Source organism: Orcinus orca, chromosome 19, assembly GCF_937001465.1.
Source record: "Orcinus orca chromosome 19, mOrcOrc1.1, whole genome shotgun sequence".
Lineage (NCBI taxonomy): Eukaryota > Metazoa > Chordata > Mammalia > Artiodactyla > Delphinidae > Orcinus > Orcinus orca.
The window spans coordinates 38,418,894-38,432,807 of NC_064577.1; the positions used below are offsets into that span (position 1 = coordinate 38,418,894).

The 13,914-nt window shown below is 42.0% G+C and overlaps 3 protein-coding genes across 12 annotated transcripts in view; 2 read left to right on the forward strand and 1 right to left on the reverse strand.

The window, feature by feature from the left end:
• RDM1 (RAD52 motif containing 1) overlaps window positions 1–13,914 on the forward strand; it is a 75,196-nt gene that overhangs the window by 40,737 nt on the left and 20,545 nt on the right. The window lies entirely within an intron of this gene.
• LOC101287365 (leucine-rich repeat-containing protein 37B-like) overlaps window positions 1–13,914 on the reverse strand; it is a 127,941-nt gene that overhangs the window by 37,660 nt on the left and 76,367 nt on the right. The window lies entirely within an intron of this gene.
• LOC101269366 (leucine-rich repeat-containing protein 37B) overlaps window positions 1–13,914 on the forward strand; it is an 84,709-nt gene that overhangs the window by 30,927 nt on the left and 39,868 nt on the right. For 7 of the 10 annotated variants that reach the window (XR_007473319.1, XM_049701613.1, XM_049701619.1 and 4 more), the window contains 2 exons: window positions 1,664–3,474; window positions 3,897–4,001. Coding sequence is in view for 8 of the 10 variants with exons in the window: in XM_049701613.1 (XP_049557570.1) it covers window positions 1,664–3,474; window positions 3,897–4,001 (1,916 nt within the window). In the remaining 2 variants the exon portion in view is untranslated. Of the gene's footprint in view, window positions 1–1,663; window positions 3,475–3,896; window positions 4,002–8,412; window positions 8,463–9,890; window positions 9,946–10,026; window positions 10,975–13,914 lie in introns of those variants that run through there. The other 3 variants (XR_007473318.1, XM_049701617.1, XM_049701614.1) reach the window with 3 other exon arrangements.

The window sequence follows — 13,914 nt, forward strand, 5'->3', positions numbered from 1 at the left end:
TAAACTGATTTTATATACATTAAGTCTCAGGTACTCTTTGTCTCATAGGAGAGGTGTAAATATATTTTTGTTTATTTTGTGTGTTTCTGCAATTTTTTAAACAGTACAAGTGATGCTGTTTTATGTCCTATTTGGAGCCTGAGATTTTCTGGTTCCATAACCAGAAGCTGCTACCTAGCCCTTCTAATGGACGGGAGAGCTAGTTTATTCTTAGACTGTCTAGCTCTGAGCTTGCTCTGAATCTCAAGCTTTTCTATCCACAAAACACTCAGGGGGTTTCAACTATTTTTCTATATATTAGATTTATTGGCACTAACTTGATGACTTCCAAAATGTACTTTCATGCCCAGGTAGCTTGAATACAAGTCTCTTTCAGTGATCTAGAGCACATCATACAAATAACACTTTGCACCTTATATAAAGACAAAATTGCTGATTTTTCAACACGGTTTTTTTTTTTTCTGGCCGTGCCACACAGCTTGTGGGATCTTAGTTCCCCAAACCAGGGATTGAACCCGGGCCACAGCAGGGAAAGTGCCGGGTCCTAACCACCAGACCACCAGGGAACTCCCCCAGACAACTTTACTAATTATTATTACTCCCTTCTCCCCCAGATGTGGGCAGAAAAGGCATTTTTACTCTCCTTTTACAGGTGAGAAAAAACAAGATCAGAGGTGTTAAGTGCTATGACCCTAGTGCCCGGATCTCCTGTCCCCAGTTTGGGGCTCTCTGCAAGCCCATGCTCCTCCTTTCTCATGACCCTCCCCTCCTCCTCTGACCCTCACCAAAACTACTTTTAATCCTTTTGGAAGAGAAGCCCACCTGCACAATGGTACACATTGCCTTCACACAGTCAGAAGCTTTGGACGGTTCCCCAAGTAAAGCTGGAAATATTAGAAGTAAAATGAAATGAAAGCAAAGTAGCCATCTGACAGAAGTTGCTTGTTCCCTTCTGCAGTTGAAGACCTCAAGTATTATTCCATTGATTTGTTGAACATTCCACATTGGCATATAATCTGGCAAATCTCTGAATTTATACCCCAGATCCCTGCCCAAACTTTACCAAAGAGACAGGGTGGACATAGTGGTTTTTTCTGTATAGATCCTTGTGTTATGGGCGCTGGGATATATGGAAGCAGGGACTGAGCAAAGGACTCGGTGGGCGGGTGGAGAAGGACATGTCCAGATGACGACCTGTTAGCGGCGGTTGTTGTCGTGGTCATCTGTGATAGCAGCAAGAACACAAGCACACTGAAGAGGTGGAGAGAGGAAGCCTCACACTCCTCTGCCTCTGAGGCAGGACAGGATGGTGTATATGAATGGGAGGAGTCACAGTAGATCTGCAGAGAGTCCAGCTGAGTAGGGGAATATTTGTCTTCCAGCCTTGCCTTTTCTTGAGTACTGGCCCCCGGGAACCAGTGGAGTAATCCTGAACATAGTTACTATATTTCACGCTACAGAATTTTCTGAGTAGATAGCCACTTTTTCAAGAGATACCTTTTTCACATTTTGTTGTTGCCAGTCATAGGCTTAAGTGTGGGTTTCTTTTGCTCCTCAGTGGCACTCAAACTTTGACTGATTCCTAATTTATTTGGCTGTGGACTGACAAAAAGCTGTCCCATCAGTGTTCAATGATCAAAAACAGTGCCTTCTTTTTTGACAGATGAAGAAACATCTATAGGGAATGCAGAAGGATCGTTGATGAAGGTGTTACAAGCCCGGAAAAAGAACACCACCACTGAGCTGACTATTGAGTCCGAGAGGGCGTCGTCAGATAAAAGTGCTGTCAGCTTGTCAGGCTTCATGAATGAGCAACTGGACTTTAATAATAAAAGTGATATTATCAGTACACTAAATGACATACTGCCTTATACCTCAGAGGGAAATCTAGGAGATGTGGAATCAACATTATTCCCATTCATTCAACTTCTTTTCTCAAATACACCAGATGGAGATATGCCGCAGGGCCTTTTGAAAGGCAATACAAGGAGCCCTTCTGTTAAACCTGTACCCAAGAATTCAACTCATAAAAACAAATTGAGGAAACTCCATTTTGTGGAACATTTGTTAGCTGCAGAAACTCAAGAAAAAATTGATGAGGTTAAAAAGGAAGAAAAACCTGCCACGCGTACGCATTCCAACATTTCAAGTGCCACGTTTAAAAGCTACATCTTTCAAAAGAAATTGCAAACTGCCCAACCACAGAAAGACAGCCTCGCAAACACTGAGAGTACAGAGGAAAGGCTGCTGAGAGTGAACAGGGTCCTCAAGGGCCCAAGGGGCATACAGAAAATGCACCTCAAAGCAGTGGGAGATGAGAGCGTCAGGGGGAAACAGAATGCCCAGCCATCTGAGGCGAACACTGCTGAAGAAAAAAGGCTCAGGAGGCCATCCCCAAGAAAGCTGAAACAGCTTCTCATGGTTCAGAGTCCCAGGAAGCTGGTGGGAAAGTCCTCCAATGCAGAGTCTTCATTCATAAAGGAACACAAGGCAGCAGGCTCCTCTTCCTGGAAACAGTACTTCAAGGGCAGGCCTTCTGCCTCCATCCCTCCAAAATCCCCATCTGACGTTAAAAGCACATCAAAAGACTTATCCAACACTCTTCATGTTTTAGAGGATGCGAAGGCTAGAACTAGAAACATTAAGGACTTCGAACTAATCTCACATTCTGGAAAAAAATACATCTTCCATAAAATTAGGTCTCATCGGGTCCACAGAAAACCCAAAGGCAAAAGGAGTGGAAAGTTCAGAAAGAAAAGTTCACTCACTAGAATGATGCTTGCAAGCCCTCCGTTCTCTGTACTGAGGAGTCTCATAAATTCCCCTCCACAAGAGGCTGTTTCATCTTCAGGAGAAGTGACTTCTCAGGAAAAGCCTTTTCCAGAATTATTTTCTCTTTCAGACCCTTCTACAGAAAACACTACTTCAGAAATCAATACTGCACAAAATGTTTCTGAAGAAATTATTTCTACAGGAAACTCTACTCTGCCAGGAGGAACCGGCCCTGGAAACACTACCCATAGGAACGTGTCCACTGCACATTCTACTGTTGCTGCAGACAACAGTATGCCAACTGTTCAACACACCAACCAAACACGATGGGAGTACCACAACACGGGCACTGAATTATCCTCTAAGCCCACAGGTTTCGCTTTCCCAGGGCTCACATCCCCGGGTGATCAAGTTGAAACTCAGCTAAACCAGCAGCTACGGTCCCTCATCCCCAACAATGACGTGCGAAGGCTCATTTCTCATGTTATCCAGACTTTAAAAATGAACTGCTCGGAGACCCACGTGCAGCTGGCCTGTGCCAACCTCATCTCTAGAACAGGCCTCCTGATGAAGCTTCTCAGCAAGCAGCAAGAAGTAAATGTGTCCGAAGCGGAGGGGGATACGGACCAGTGGAAAGCTGACAACTATATCAGTGAGAGCACAGAGGCCCAGAGTGAGCAGAAAGGGCAGGAGTCAAGTGAGGTGAGGGTAACCCTGACACATGGGAGCTGGACTTTTACTCAGTTTAGGACACGCCATTAACGTGCCCAAGCAGGAATGCCACAGGCTCCTAGTCTCTATCTTATCTTCAGCCATGAAACGGGCTAGGACAGTGATCTCCCACTTTGCTCATTTAGACAGGTGGCACTATTCCTGGGGCAGACGAGAAAAGGACATAACACAAGATAAATAAATTGTAGATAAATAAATTGTAGAAGAAAATGCTAATGATAAGATTAACAACATTAAATTTGGCTTGTTCTTATAGAAGCTACTCGCCTGAAAGGATTGGGTTTTATAGTAGTTTAAGAATAGTTAGCTAGCGTTTAGAATAGGTTTAAGAATAGTCAGTTTTTATCCCTTCTATCTCCTTGTTTTTAAAAAGTTGTTATTTGTTTTTTTAGCTCACAAAAGAAGTTCCAGCATATGGCTATAAGAACAGACTCATCTTGGCAATATCCATATCTGCAGTAGTGACGATTTGGGTTACAATTCTCTGTCTCGTTGAGGTAAGGACAATACTTAATTCAGATCCAGAACTCACAACCTGAGAATGAAACCCACGCTTCCACCTACTACTGCTTGATTCTTCTCTTTAGTCATGAGGACTGACATACACTTTGTTCTTTTCCTGAAAAGTATATTCCTAGGATGTTTTCTTGTGTTTTCTTTTTTTGTTTCTTTTGGCTGCGTTGGGGCTTCATTGTGGTGCACGCGCTTCTCACTGAGGTGGCTTCTCTTGTTGTGGAGTACGGGCTCTTGGCACGTAGGCTCAGGAGTTGTGGCACAGGGACTTAGTTGCTCCGTAGCATGTGGGACCTTCCCAGACCAGGGATCGAACCCGTGTCCCCTGCACTGACAGGTGGATTCTTAATCACTGCGCCACCAGGGAAGTCCCCACAGGATTTTTAAAGGAACTCCACTCCCAGGAAATCTCTATGGAATTGGATCCATGATAACAAGCCATTGGACTATTTTGACAAGTTAAGTTTATAGGAAGGCCAGAGTTGACATGATAGTAAAATTCCTTCAACTCAGAAAACGATGCTGATTTGATGTACTCAGCAGTCACTCTCATTCTACTTTTGATTTCTTTCCTTGTTGGCTGAAATGATGAGAGATATACGATCTCCAAAGTCATGGAGCTATCAGTCACCCTGGGAGAGGTAAAAGGACATGCCTAAACGATAAAAGTGTGATCTTTGCAATTCCTTAGGTTTACTTAGCATCTTTCTTCTCCGGTGTATTAGGAATTGTGTAGATAGGTTCCATTAAACCACTGCAAGTAAAATCCTGCAGCAGGCTACCCTAAAGTATGTCATATTTATAGTAGCCTATTCCTGGAGGTAGCCTGTTTACCTTTTGTTCGGTTACACAATGGTTTATTACTTTTCCCCACAGGCAGTTGCTAACATTAAAAGAGTGGTTTTAATAAGCTGACAATCTTGATTCTACCCTACGAATCCAACCTACTTTATTTACCTTTTCTCTTGTAATGGCCTCCCTCCATTCCAGCCAAAGCGGCTCCTCACTATACGCTTGTTACACCATACCCATTCCTACTTTGGTCTGTGCCTTTGCCCACCTAAAATTCCTTTATTTTGCTTTGCCTGTGGAAGTCCTATGAATCTCTGAAAAGCCAACTCAAGTTCAGATATCTGTCTTCGTAAAGCCTTCCCTGAATACTGCAGCCCTCCTGATCCTAGTCCTGTGAGGTTTGTCACCATTTCTTAGGGGCCATAGCAAAGCGGTCCCTCCCCTCAGAACTCACAAAAGTGGTAAGCAGTTTTTTAAAAGGCAGCCCCCCAAGAGAGAAACACCAAAGTTAGCACATCATGGAGCTGAGCAGAGGTGCGTAAGGACCAATGGCTTGCGGGCCTATCAGACTTGAATACAACCTGACATGATGTACTAACTTCTAACGAGAAATGTGTCTATCTGCAGGAGGGTTGGTCAGTAGTGAAAGCATAGAAAAGGTGAGGAGAGACCAGCATGGGCAGTGCCCATCCTCACATTGCCCGAGAGTAGAGATGGCACCTTAGGCAGCATAACTGACGAGTCAGGGCCCCTAGCCAGGCTGTGCCTGTGGAGGAGCTGGACGGATCCAGCTACCTCAGGCCTTCCCATTAAATTCTCGATTCAGCTGATTCCTTTTCTAATTCTGTTCTCACCACGTAGCCTTCGATTGTGTGATTGTGCTTTAGTGTGCCACGGAGGCCTGTCTCCACAGAAGGTAATTCTCTCATTGTGCAGACACGGATGCCCTGTGTGTAGAAGAGATGTATTTCTCATTGTCAAGTAATAATTTGGCATTCTGATTTTTGATCAATCCTGTGATATTGATAAAGTGCGACCGCCACAACAGGAAGACGTGAGTTCTCTCTTGGTGAGGAAGAGTATGATTTCTGAGCCAAGAGGCTGGGGACTGGCGTGGGGTCAGCTTGCTAGTCATTGGCCATTGCCCAGACTGTACCCTCTGTATCTCCAGGTGGCATATGGCCTCTTGCCTTTTTAGAATTTCTGGAAAGTCCCCTTTTTATTGTTTTTAACTTCTAGGTAGTTTAACCTTACATTTGTTTTGTTTTGTTTTGTTTTGGCCTGCGGGATCTTCGTTCCCCAAGTAGGAATTGAACCTGTACCCTCGGCAGTGAAAGCGAGGAGTCCTAACCATTATTTCCTCTCCCCACTTATGTGATAAGCTTTTTGAGGACAGGGGCCATGCAGTGTTCTTCCTATGGTAGACAATAATGGGGTTCAACGGAAGAGAGATGAGGCATTATGTCAATTCCACAGTGAGGAATAATGCAGCCGAATATTTATTTGAAGTAGCATAGAGTCCAGCAGTAGACCCATGTGTTCTTAACTTTTGAAATGTCATGTTTCAATATTCCAATCAGTGGAAGAAAATGAATAAATGGTGATAGAATAGCTGCCTAACTCCTTGGGGGTAAATAATAGCAGATCCCCATTTTTCATCTTAAATAAACGTATTTCCATAAATGTGAAGAAAGACCACATAAAGGTATTAGAAGAAAATAAAAGCAATATTTTTATAATCTTATGGTGGGAAAGAGCCTTCAGAGCCTGATGCCACAAGCAGAGCCTTTGATACATTCCACCATCTTGTCTGTGACACCAGCTTAGCACTGATTCATGCCAAGCGTAAGATGAAGAGTTTTCCATATATTGTCTGATTTAATGCCCACAGTCCTGTGAGGATGATATTACTGTCCCTCCTTCATAGATGAAGGAGATCAGTGTGAGGGCCCAGTGGCCAAACCAAAAGCAGAAGCCAGTCCCACCCGACTGCAAAGCTTGTGCTCCCTACTCCACTCTTTTGTCGTGTCTCCTTAGAGACAAAAACACTGGAAAGATTCGAAACCCTGAAATTCAATGAAAGCCAGTATTTCTTTACTATGAAGAGTTGTTTGTTTGTTTGTTTGTTTGGAGGTGGCGGGGTTTGGCCATGCTGTGCAGCTTGCGGGATCTTAGTTCCCTGACCAGGGATCGAACCTCGGGCCACAGCAGTGAAAGAGCCAAGCCCTAACCACTGGACCACCAGGGACTCCCAAGAGTTTCCTGAGTCAACAAGAAGACGACAAACAGTCCAGGGAAAGGGGGCAAGCGCTGTGAAGAGTAGGAGGTGTGTTGGCAGTCTGCCACCATATCTGCCCGTCCTCTCCTCATGGCTCACGTGGGGTGGGTTTTGTTAGCCAGGCCTTTGTCACCTCATGACGTAAAAATCATCTCTAATATTTTCTTCAAGTACTTTTATAATCTGTCTAGAATTTGCTGTATTTCTTTTTTAGTGTGGTTGAGGTAGGGGATGTAACTTCTTCCCCCTACATGAAGATCTAGTTGTTTTCAAATCTTTCACTGAATAGTTTCTTTTTTCCCTGGTCTAATATACTCTCTTCATCTGGACTCTATTCTGTGATCCAGTTATCTTGTCCTGTACCACCAGTACCAATATCACACTGCTTAATTCTAGTTGCTCTATAACATATTTTATATCTGGTAGGGCAAAGTCCTAATCTTTGACCTTCTTTTTCATACATTTCATAACTATTCTTACATATATTCTCTACCAAGTGTCAGCTGGCTAGGTTTTATTTAAAAATTATTTTAAATATAAATGGATTGCATTGAATTTGTAGGTTAATTTGCGGAGAATTGACCTCTTTACAGCATTCTAGGAGGATGGTATCTCATGCCATGTAAGTACTTCTTCTTAATGTCCTTCAGAAAAGTTTTAATATTTTCATCACATAGGTCTTACAAATTTGTGGTTAAGTTTATTCCTAGGTACTTTATGCATTTTTATGGATATAGTAAATGGGATGTTTCTTCTGTTGTTTCATTAGTTATTTGTGTTATATGGGAAAGCTATTGAGGCTTATATGTTGATCTCTTGATTTTGTGTGGAGCCATCTTCCTCATGTTACTTCCAGTAGAATTTCGGTTGATTCTTTTGGTCTTTTTAGGTCCCTCATTTCATATGAAATATGTTTGTCTCTTCCTTTCCAATACTTTGTTTTTCTTACCGTACTGATTAAGACCTCCTCCACAATGATCAATAGTAGCAGTGATCATGGGCATCCTACTCTTGTTCTTGACTTTAAAACAAAGCTTAGGTTTCTGCTAGATACTTTTATTTTCTTTTCCTACTTCTAAGAGTTTGTATTAGGAATTATCTGTTGAACGTTATCTAAAACAGTCAATAAAATATATCGCCGGCTGCATGCAAGACCCTAAGTTAGGTACTGTGGAAGAGTCAAAGGATTTTGAAACAGGGTAGAATTCCTTGCCTTAAAAAGTTATCATCTCACTGGGTAGATAAGATATAAAGTAAAAAGGAATGAATAAGGATTTGGAAATAGTTGTAATGGATAATCATGATCATGTTTTCTTTCAAAACAGACTTATTCTCACAGAATCGCAAAAGACGAAGATAGAAAAAGCAGCAGAAGGTAAATATTGGTCTCTGAAAGCAGAATTTTTCAAGTAGAGGAGAACTTAGACCTCATCTGTTTCCATTTCCTCACCAAAAGCCGCAAGAATGTTTAATTACCCTAATGGTTTACCCTAATTTAGAAATCAGCAGAATTAGCTCCCCAGCCCAAGCTGAGTTAGAACAGGACTGGCACAGATTCATCTGCTTTCACTAGTCCTTTAAGGAAAGAGGGTGGACGGGGAGGGGTTTTGGTTGTACCTGTTCCTGCTGGCCTGACGCCTGGTTCCTAGGCATCAGGCCAGGCCAGAGGCCTTCTAGGAGGCTCTGGGGTCGGGAGGGCCACATGGTTGGGGATTTAGGGGCTGGCCTCACTCAAAGCTGACGAAAGGTAGAACATATGAGTGTAAAGTGGCAAGAAAACTTCTGTAAAGTGGCAAGAAAACTTCCCTTCTCATCCTACTGTTTTTCAGGCCCCTACTCTCTATTCCCTTTATCCCAACCTCATGGAATTTTAACTGGGAGAAACTTTAGACAGTAGTTTGTCTCTTCCTTTTATAATAAGGAACTGGAGAAAGAGAAAGGGAAAATATCTTGCCCCATGGTCATACTGCTAGTGATTATGAAAAAGAAAATGGTCCCTGTCCACTGAGGACTTCTCTACTGATCCCACTGTGCTTGGGCTGTGAGCTAGGTTTTTTTGTTTGTTTGTTTGTTTGTTTTGTGAGCTAGGTTTTCTGTCACAATTCAGTAGACACATACTATATGGACAGAAGTAGTTTCTGAAACACACTTATTGTGCACTGATTTTTTTTCTATTCTATTTGTATTCAAAAAGAGTATTTTGTGCTTCCCTGCTGGTCATGGCCTTTAAACTGATTCCACTTGTCACTGACACCTCAGTGATACCGTGCAGTATGAAAGTCATAGAGCTATAGATAACTTTGCTTGTTGGGTTCACGTGTTTACTTGGTGTGATTCAACTTATAGGATAGAGCAGCCAGGAAAATAAAAGCACCTTCTCCCCACACCCACACCCCCAGCAAATGCTGCATGTGCGACTAAGTGCGAAGCGGACTGGTGTGAAGTGCCTCTAGAGAGTAACGTGTTTCTGCCCAGCGCCGTTGTGCAGTGATTTCACCGCACGAGGGCACTTGGCCAAGGGCCAGGAAAGGTGAACGGGGCTGAAAATCCTGCCTATACTCCATGCTAAGCCACATGCAGTGGTCTCCCCGGAGACACTGGGGGTCCATTTTGGACAGACACAGAGAACTTCTGGAAGGCCAGCATGCATGGAATGAATTTCAAGATCCCGGGTCTGTGGTGATTTTGCTCATTGTGATTATGGACTGAGGTACCCGTTTAGTCCTAATAAGACCAGAGATAACACATTGTGCGAGAGATGAAAAATGACACGTGACACTAACTGTGTGTGTTTTCCTCCAAGGGGCTTTTTTCGATTTCTGCAGCGTAAGAGAAGCTCAGGGGAAAGTGAGAGTCAGGTAAATTTGAGGAGGGTAAAGTACTGTGGCCAGAGAAAGCAGGGGAGATGCAGAATTAATATTTCCCTTTCTGTGTTCTAGGAGGGCGTTTTCGCGACAAGGGGGCCACTTTATGCCACGGACCTGCCGTAGAAAGAGGATTTCACCGCCCAGGGTCAGAAGGGAAGGGGTAAGGAACTGAAGTAGCACCAACGAATGAGGTCAGAAGGACCAAGACAACTGATGGTTGCAAGACAAATTTTATTATGCTACAGTTGCAGATTATATAGACTAGAAAAAGGGAGGTTTGTTGCCAGATGGTGGTTTACATCATCTAGGGACTGTCTCGGCTTCAAGGTTAACTTCCCTGGGAGGAAACCCATAAGCCCAGAATCATGCAGAATAACCTGCGTGTGCAGGGGGGAGACAGCTTTGCTCGTCTCAGTTTCCATTCTTTCTGATCCCTGGGCCCTGGTGGTTTATCTCCCGTGGAACGGAACAAGGAGGGGAACAAGTAGGCACAGTCCCTTCGAGCAGCAGCGGCATGCCTGGCATGTCCGCAGCTGGCTCTCAAGGCTGAACGTTTCCCACAGGTCCCCCTTTTTTATTTTTTAATTTTTGTTGCAAAATAATTCCATGAAGCTTAGTGCCGAGAGTAGTATATTGTTGCATGAGGATACGAAACAGACATGAGAAGATTATTATCAATAATAGGCAAATTATGGCCAGGGTAATAAATCCTGACAACCCTCCAGTAATCCAAGACTGAGGGTTTAACCACTTTAAATGATCCAGTAAAGTTTGAATTACATCTTCTGGCGAAATGTCAAGATGTGCATTTTGCATATCCTGAATTTCAGCATTTAACTTTTTAAGATCAAGACTAATATTATTATCTGACCAAACACTCAGCAGATGCATTGTTACTTTCTCTCATTCCCAAATAGAGTCATTATACTTATAAGGAGTAACACAAATCCATGTATACTTTGCATGACAAGCTAAACGCATCCTCAATTTTAATGCTGCCATCTGATCTCCTCTCCTTTTTCTTTTTCTGAATCAACACTCAAATTTTCGTGAGAGTTGCAGAGCTTCTTCAACTTCTACAATTGTTGTGAGCTGTGGCGAGCCATCTATTTGCTAGCCATCAACCTCTCCCCTGCAGAATGGCCAAATTTATCAACAGTGAGAAAATTTAAAATAAACAAAGCATGATTTTTAAGGTTATATGGTGGTGTTCTGTATAATTCCCCCTTTTTTATTTTTTCAATAGTTAGCTTTAAAGATCTATTTGCACGTTCTATAATACCTTGTCCTTGAGGGTTATATGGAATGCCTGTAATATGGGTAATTTGTAATGAACTACAAAATGTTGCAAAAGCAGCACTAGTGTAAGCGGGCCCATTATCTGTTTTAATAATTTTAGGAATATTCATAAATGCAAAACAATGTAATAAACGAGTAATAACATGTTTGGTAGCCTCTCCGGTCTGTGCTGTAGCACAGAGAAAACCAGAATAGTATCAATAGTGACATGAACAAACTGTGATTTCCAAAAGAGGGGATGTGAGTAACATCCATTTGCCATAAATGACTAGGTAATAATCCACGAGGATTAACACCATAATGTGGAACAGGAAGGTGAGGTAAGCATTGTGGGCATTGCTTAACAATTTGTCGGACGGCTTCACGAGTAAGGGAAAATTGTTTGCGTAAGGTGGTAGCTGATTGATGATGTAAAGCATGGGAGTGTTGTGCTGCTTGTAAAGGAGTTTGATCATAACTCACCATAACGCAAGGGCGTCCTGGATATAAACCATGTTTATTTACAGTACGCAAGTAGCGAATGCAATACATTAGCCATTCTTGACAGCATGACGCACGGAAAGGAGGAGTACGGTAAATTGGGATATGTCCTGCTTTAGGGAAAAGAGATTGAGGAGGAAGAGTAACTTTAACTTTATTTTTGGGAGGAAAATGCACAGGATAAAGATTACGTTTAGATCAAGTTAAAACACCTGCAGTCGCATTAAGTTTAGACAATGGACCAGGCAAGTTAGAATGAGCACGGATAGTAGAGCTGCAACAGGACCATCGTGGGAACGAGTAAGCTGTTGAAGCAAACGAAAAGAGGATGATAATTCAGGGTCATTAGTATGTCCTACGGTAGCAGTTTGCAAAAGAAGTAATAGATCAATAAGGTATTTACTATCAGAAAACAGATTAAGAGACACAGAAGGAAAATGCTCAACAGCCATAATAACAGCATGTAGTTCAACACGCTGAGCTGAAGTCAATGGAATTTGTTCAATCAATTTTGTCCCGTCGTCAATGAGTACAATAGCCATTCCTGAGGAGGACCCGCTGGGAAAAACCAAAGGTACATGTGGAATAGGGTGTCGTTGGATTATAGAAGGAAAAATGTAAAGATTATTTTTACTAAATTGAATTATCAGCAGGATAATGACATTCTAGGTTTCCTGGAAATCCTGCAAGAGCAAGTCCCCATTCATTACTATGTTGAAAATGCCAATTTTGCTGACTAACTGAATAAGGGATAATAATTTGAGAAGGTTCTATTCCTATATGTTGTAAGCATCTAGTTCTCCCTTGCATTATTAAATTACTAATAAGTTCATAATAAGGGTTAGTAACTTTAGAGGGTGTAGTTTTCATATGAATCCATTCAATAATCCCAACAGTTTGTCATAAAACAGCTGTAGGTACATGAGGTGTTGTACAAACAATTAAAGAAATTGGCAGGTGAGTATGTATTCGAGTTAATTGTGCAGAGCTGATAGCTCTATTAACTATTTGTAAAGCTTGAAATCCTTCTGGAGTCATAGAGCGTGAAGAAGAAGGATCTGAGTCACCTTTAAGAATATCTAACAGGACTTCCTTGGTGGCGCAGTGGCTAAGACTCCGTGCCCCCAACGCCGGGGGCCCGGGTTCGACCCCTGGCCAGGGAACTAGATCCCATATATGGCATGCTGCAACTAACAGTTCACATGCCACAATTAAGGAGCCCACATGCAGCAACTAAGACCCGGCACAACCAAATAAATGAATAAATAAATAAAGAATATCTAACAAAGGCTGTAATTGAGCAGTAGTAAGTTTTAAGGAAGGCCTTAGCCAATTAATATCTCCAAGTCGTTTTTGAAAATCATTTAATGTTTTTAAATTATCAACTCGAATTTGCAGTTTTTGAGGCCTAATAGTAGTGTTATCAATATATTTTCCCAAATATAAAAGTGGAGATTGTCTTTGAATTTTTTCTGAGGCAATGACCAAGCCAAATGATTGTAAGAATTGTTGTAAAAATTGAAAAGCAGTCTCTAATAAAGAAATATTATCAGTGGCTAAAAGTATATCATCCATATAATGTATGAGATATAACGTTGGAAACCTTTTTCTCACAGGAGTCAAGGCCTGAGCCACATATTTTTGGCATAATGTAGGACTATTTGCCATGCCCTGAGGCAATACGTTCCATTGAAATCTCCTCATGGGTTCCTTAAAATGTAAGGAAGGCAAGCTAAAAGCAAAATGTTTTCTATCTTCAGGAAACAAAGGAATAGTGAAAAGGCAATCTTTTAAATCTACAGTTAAAAGATGGTAATTGTGTGGTATGGCTGTTGGAGAGGGTAGGCCTGGTTGAAGAGCTCCCATTATTAGCATAGTTTTATTAACAGCTCTTAGATCCTGTAATAACCTATATTTTCCAGATTTTTTCTTGATAATAAAAATAGGAGTATTCCAAGGACTCTTGGAAGACTCTAAGTGTCCTAACTTTAATTGTTCTATAACTAACTACTCTGCAGCCTCTAATTTGTCCTTAGTGAGGGGCCATTGGTCCACCCATACAGGGTCATCAGTCAGCCAAGTAATCGGATCAGCAGTGGGTGGAGGAGAATCCAAGGCCCCTAAGAAAAACCCAAACCTTGTCTATCATTTTTTATTTTCACATCAATAGGATAGACAGTT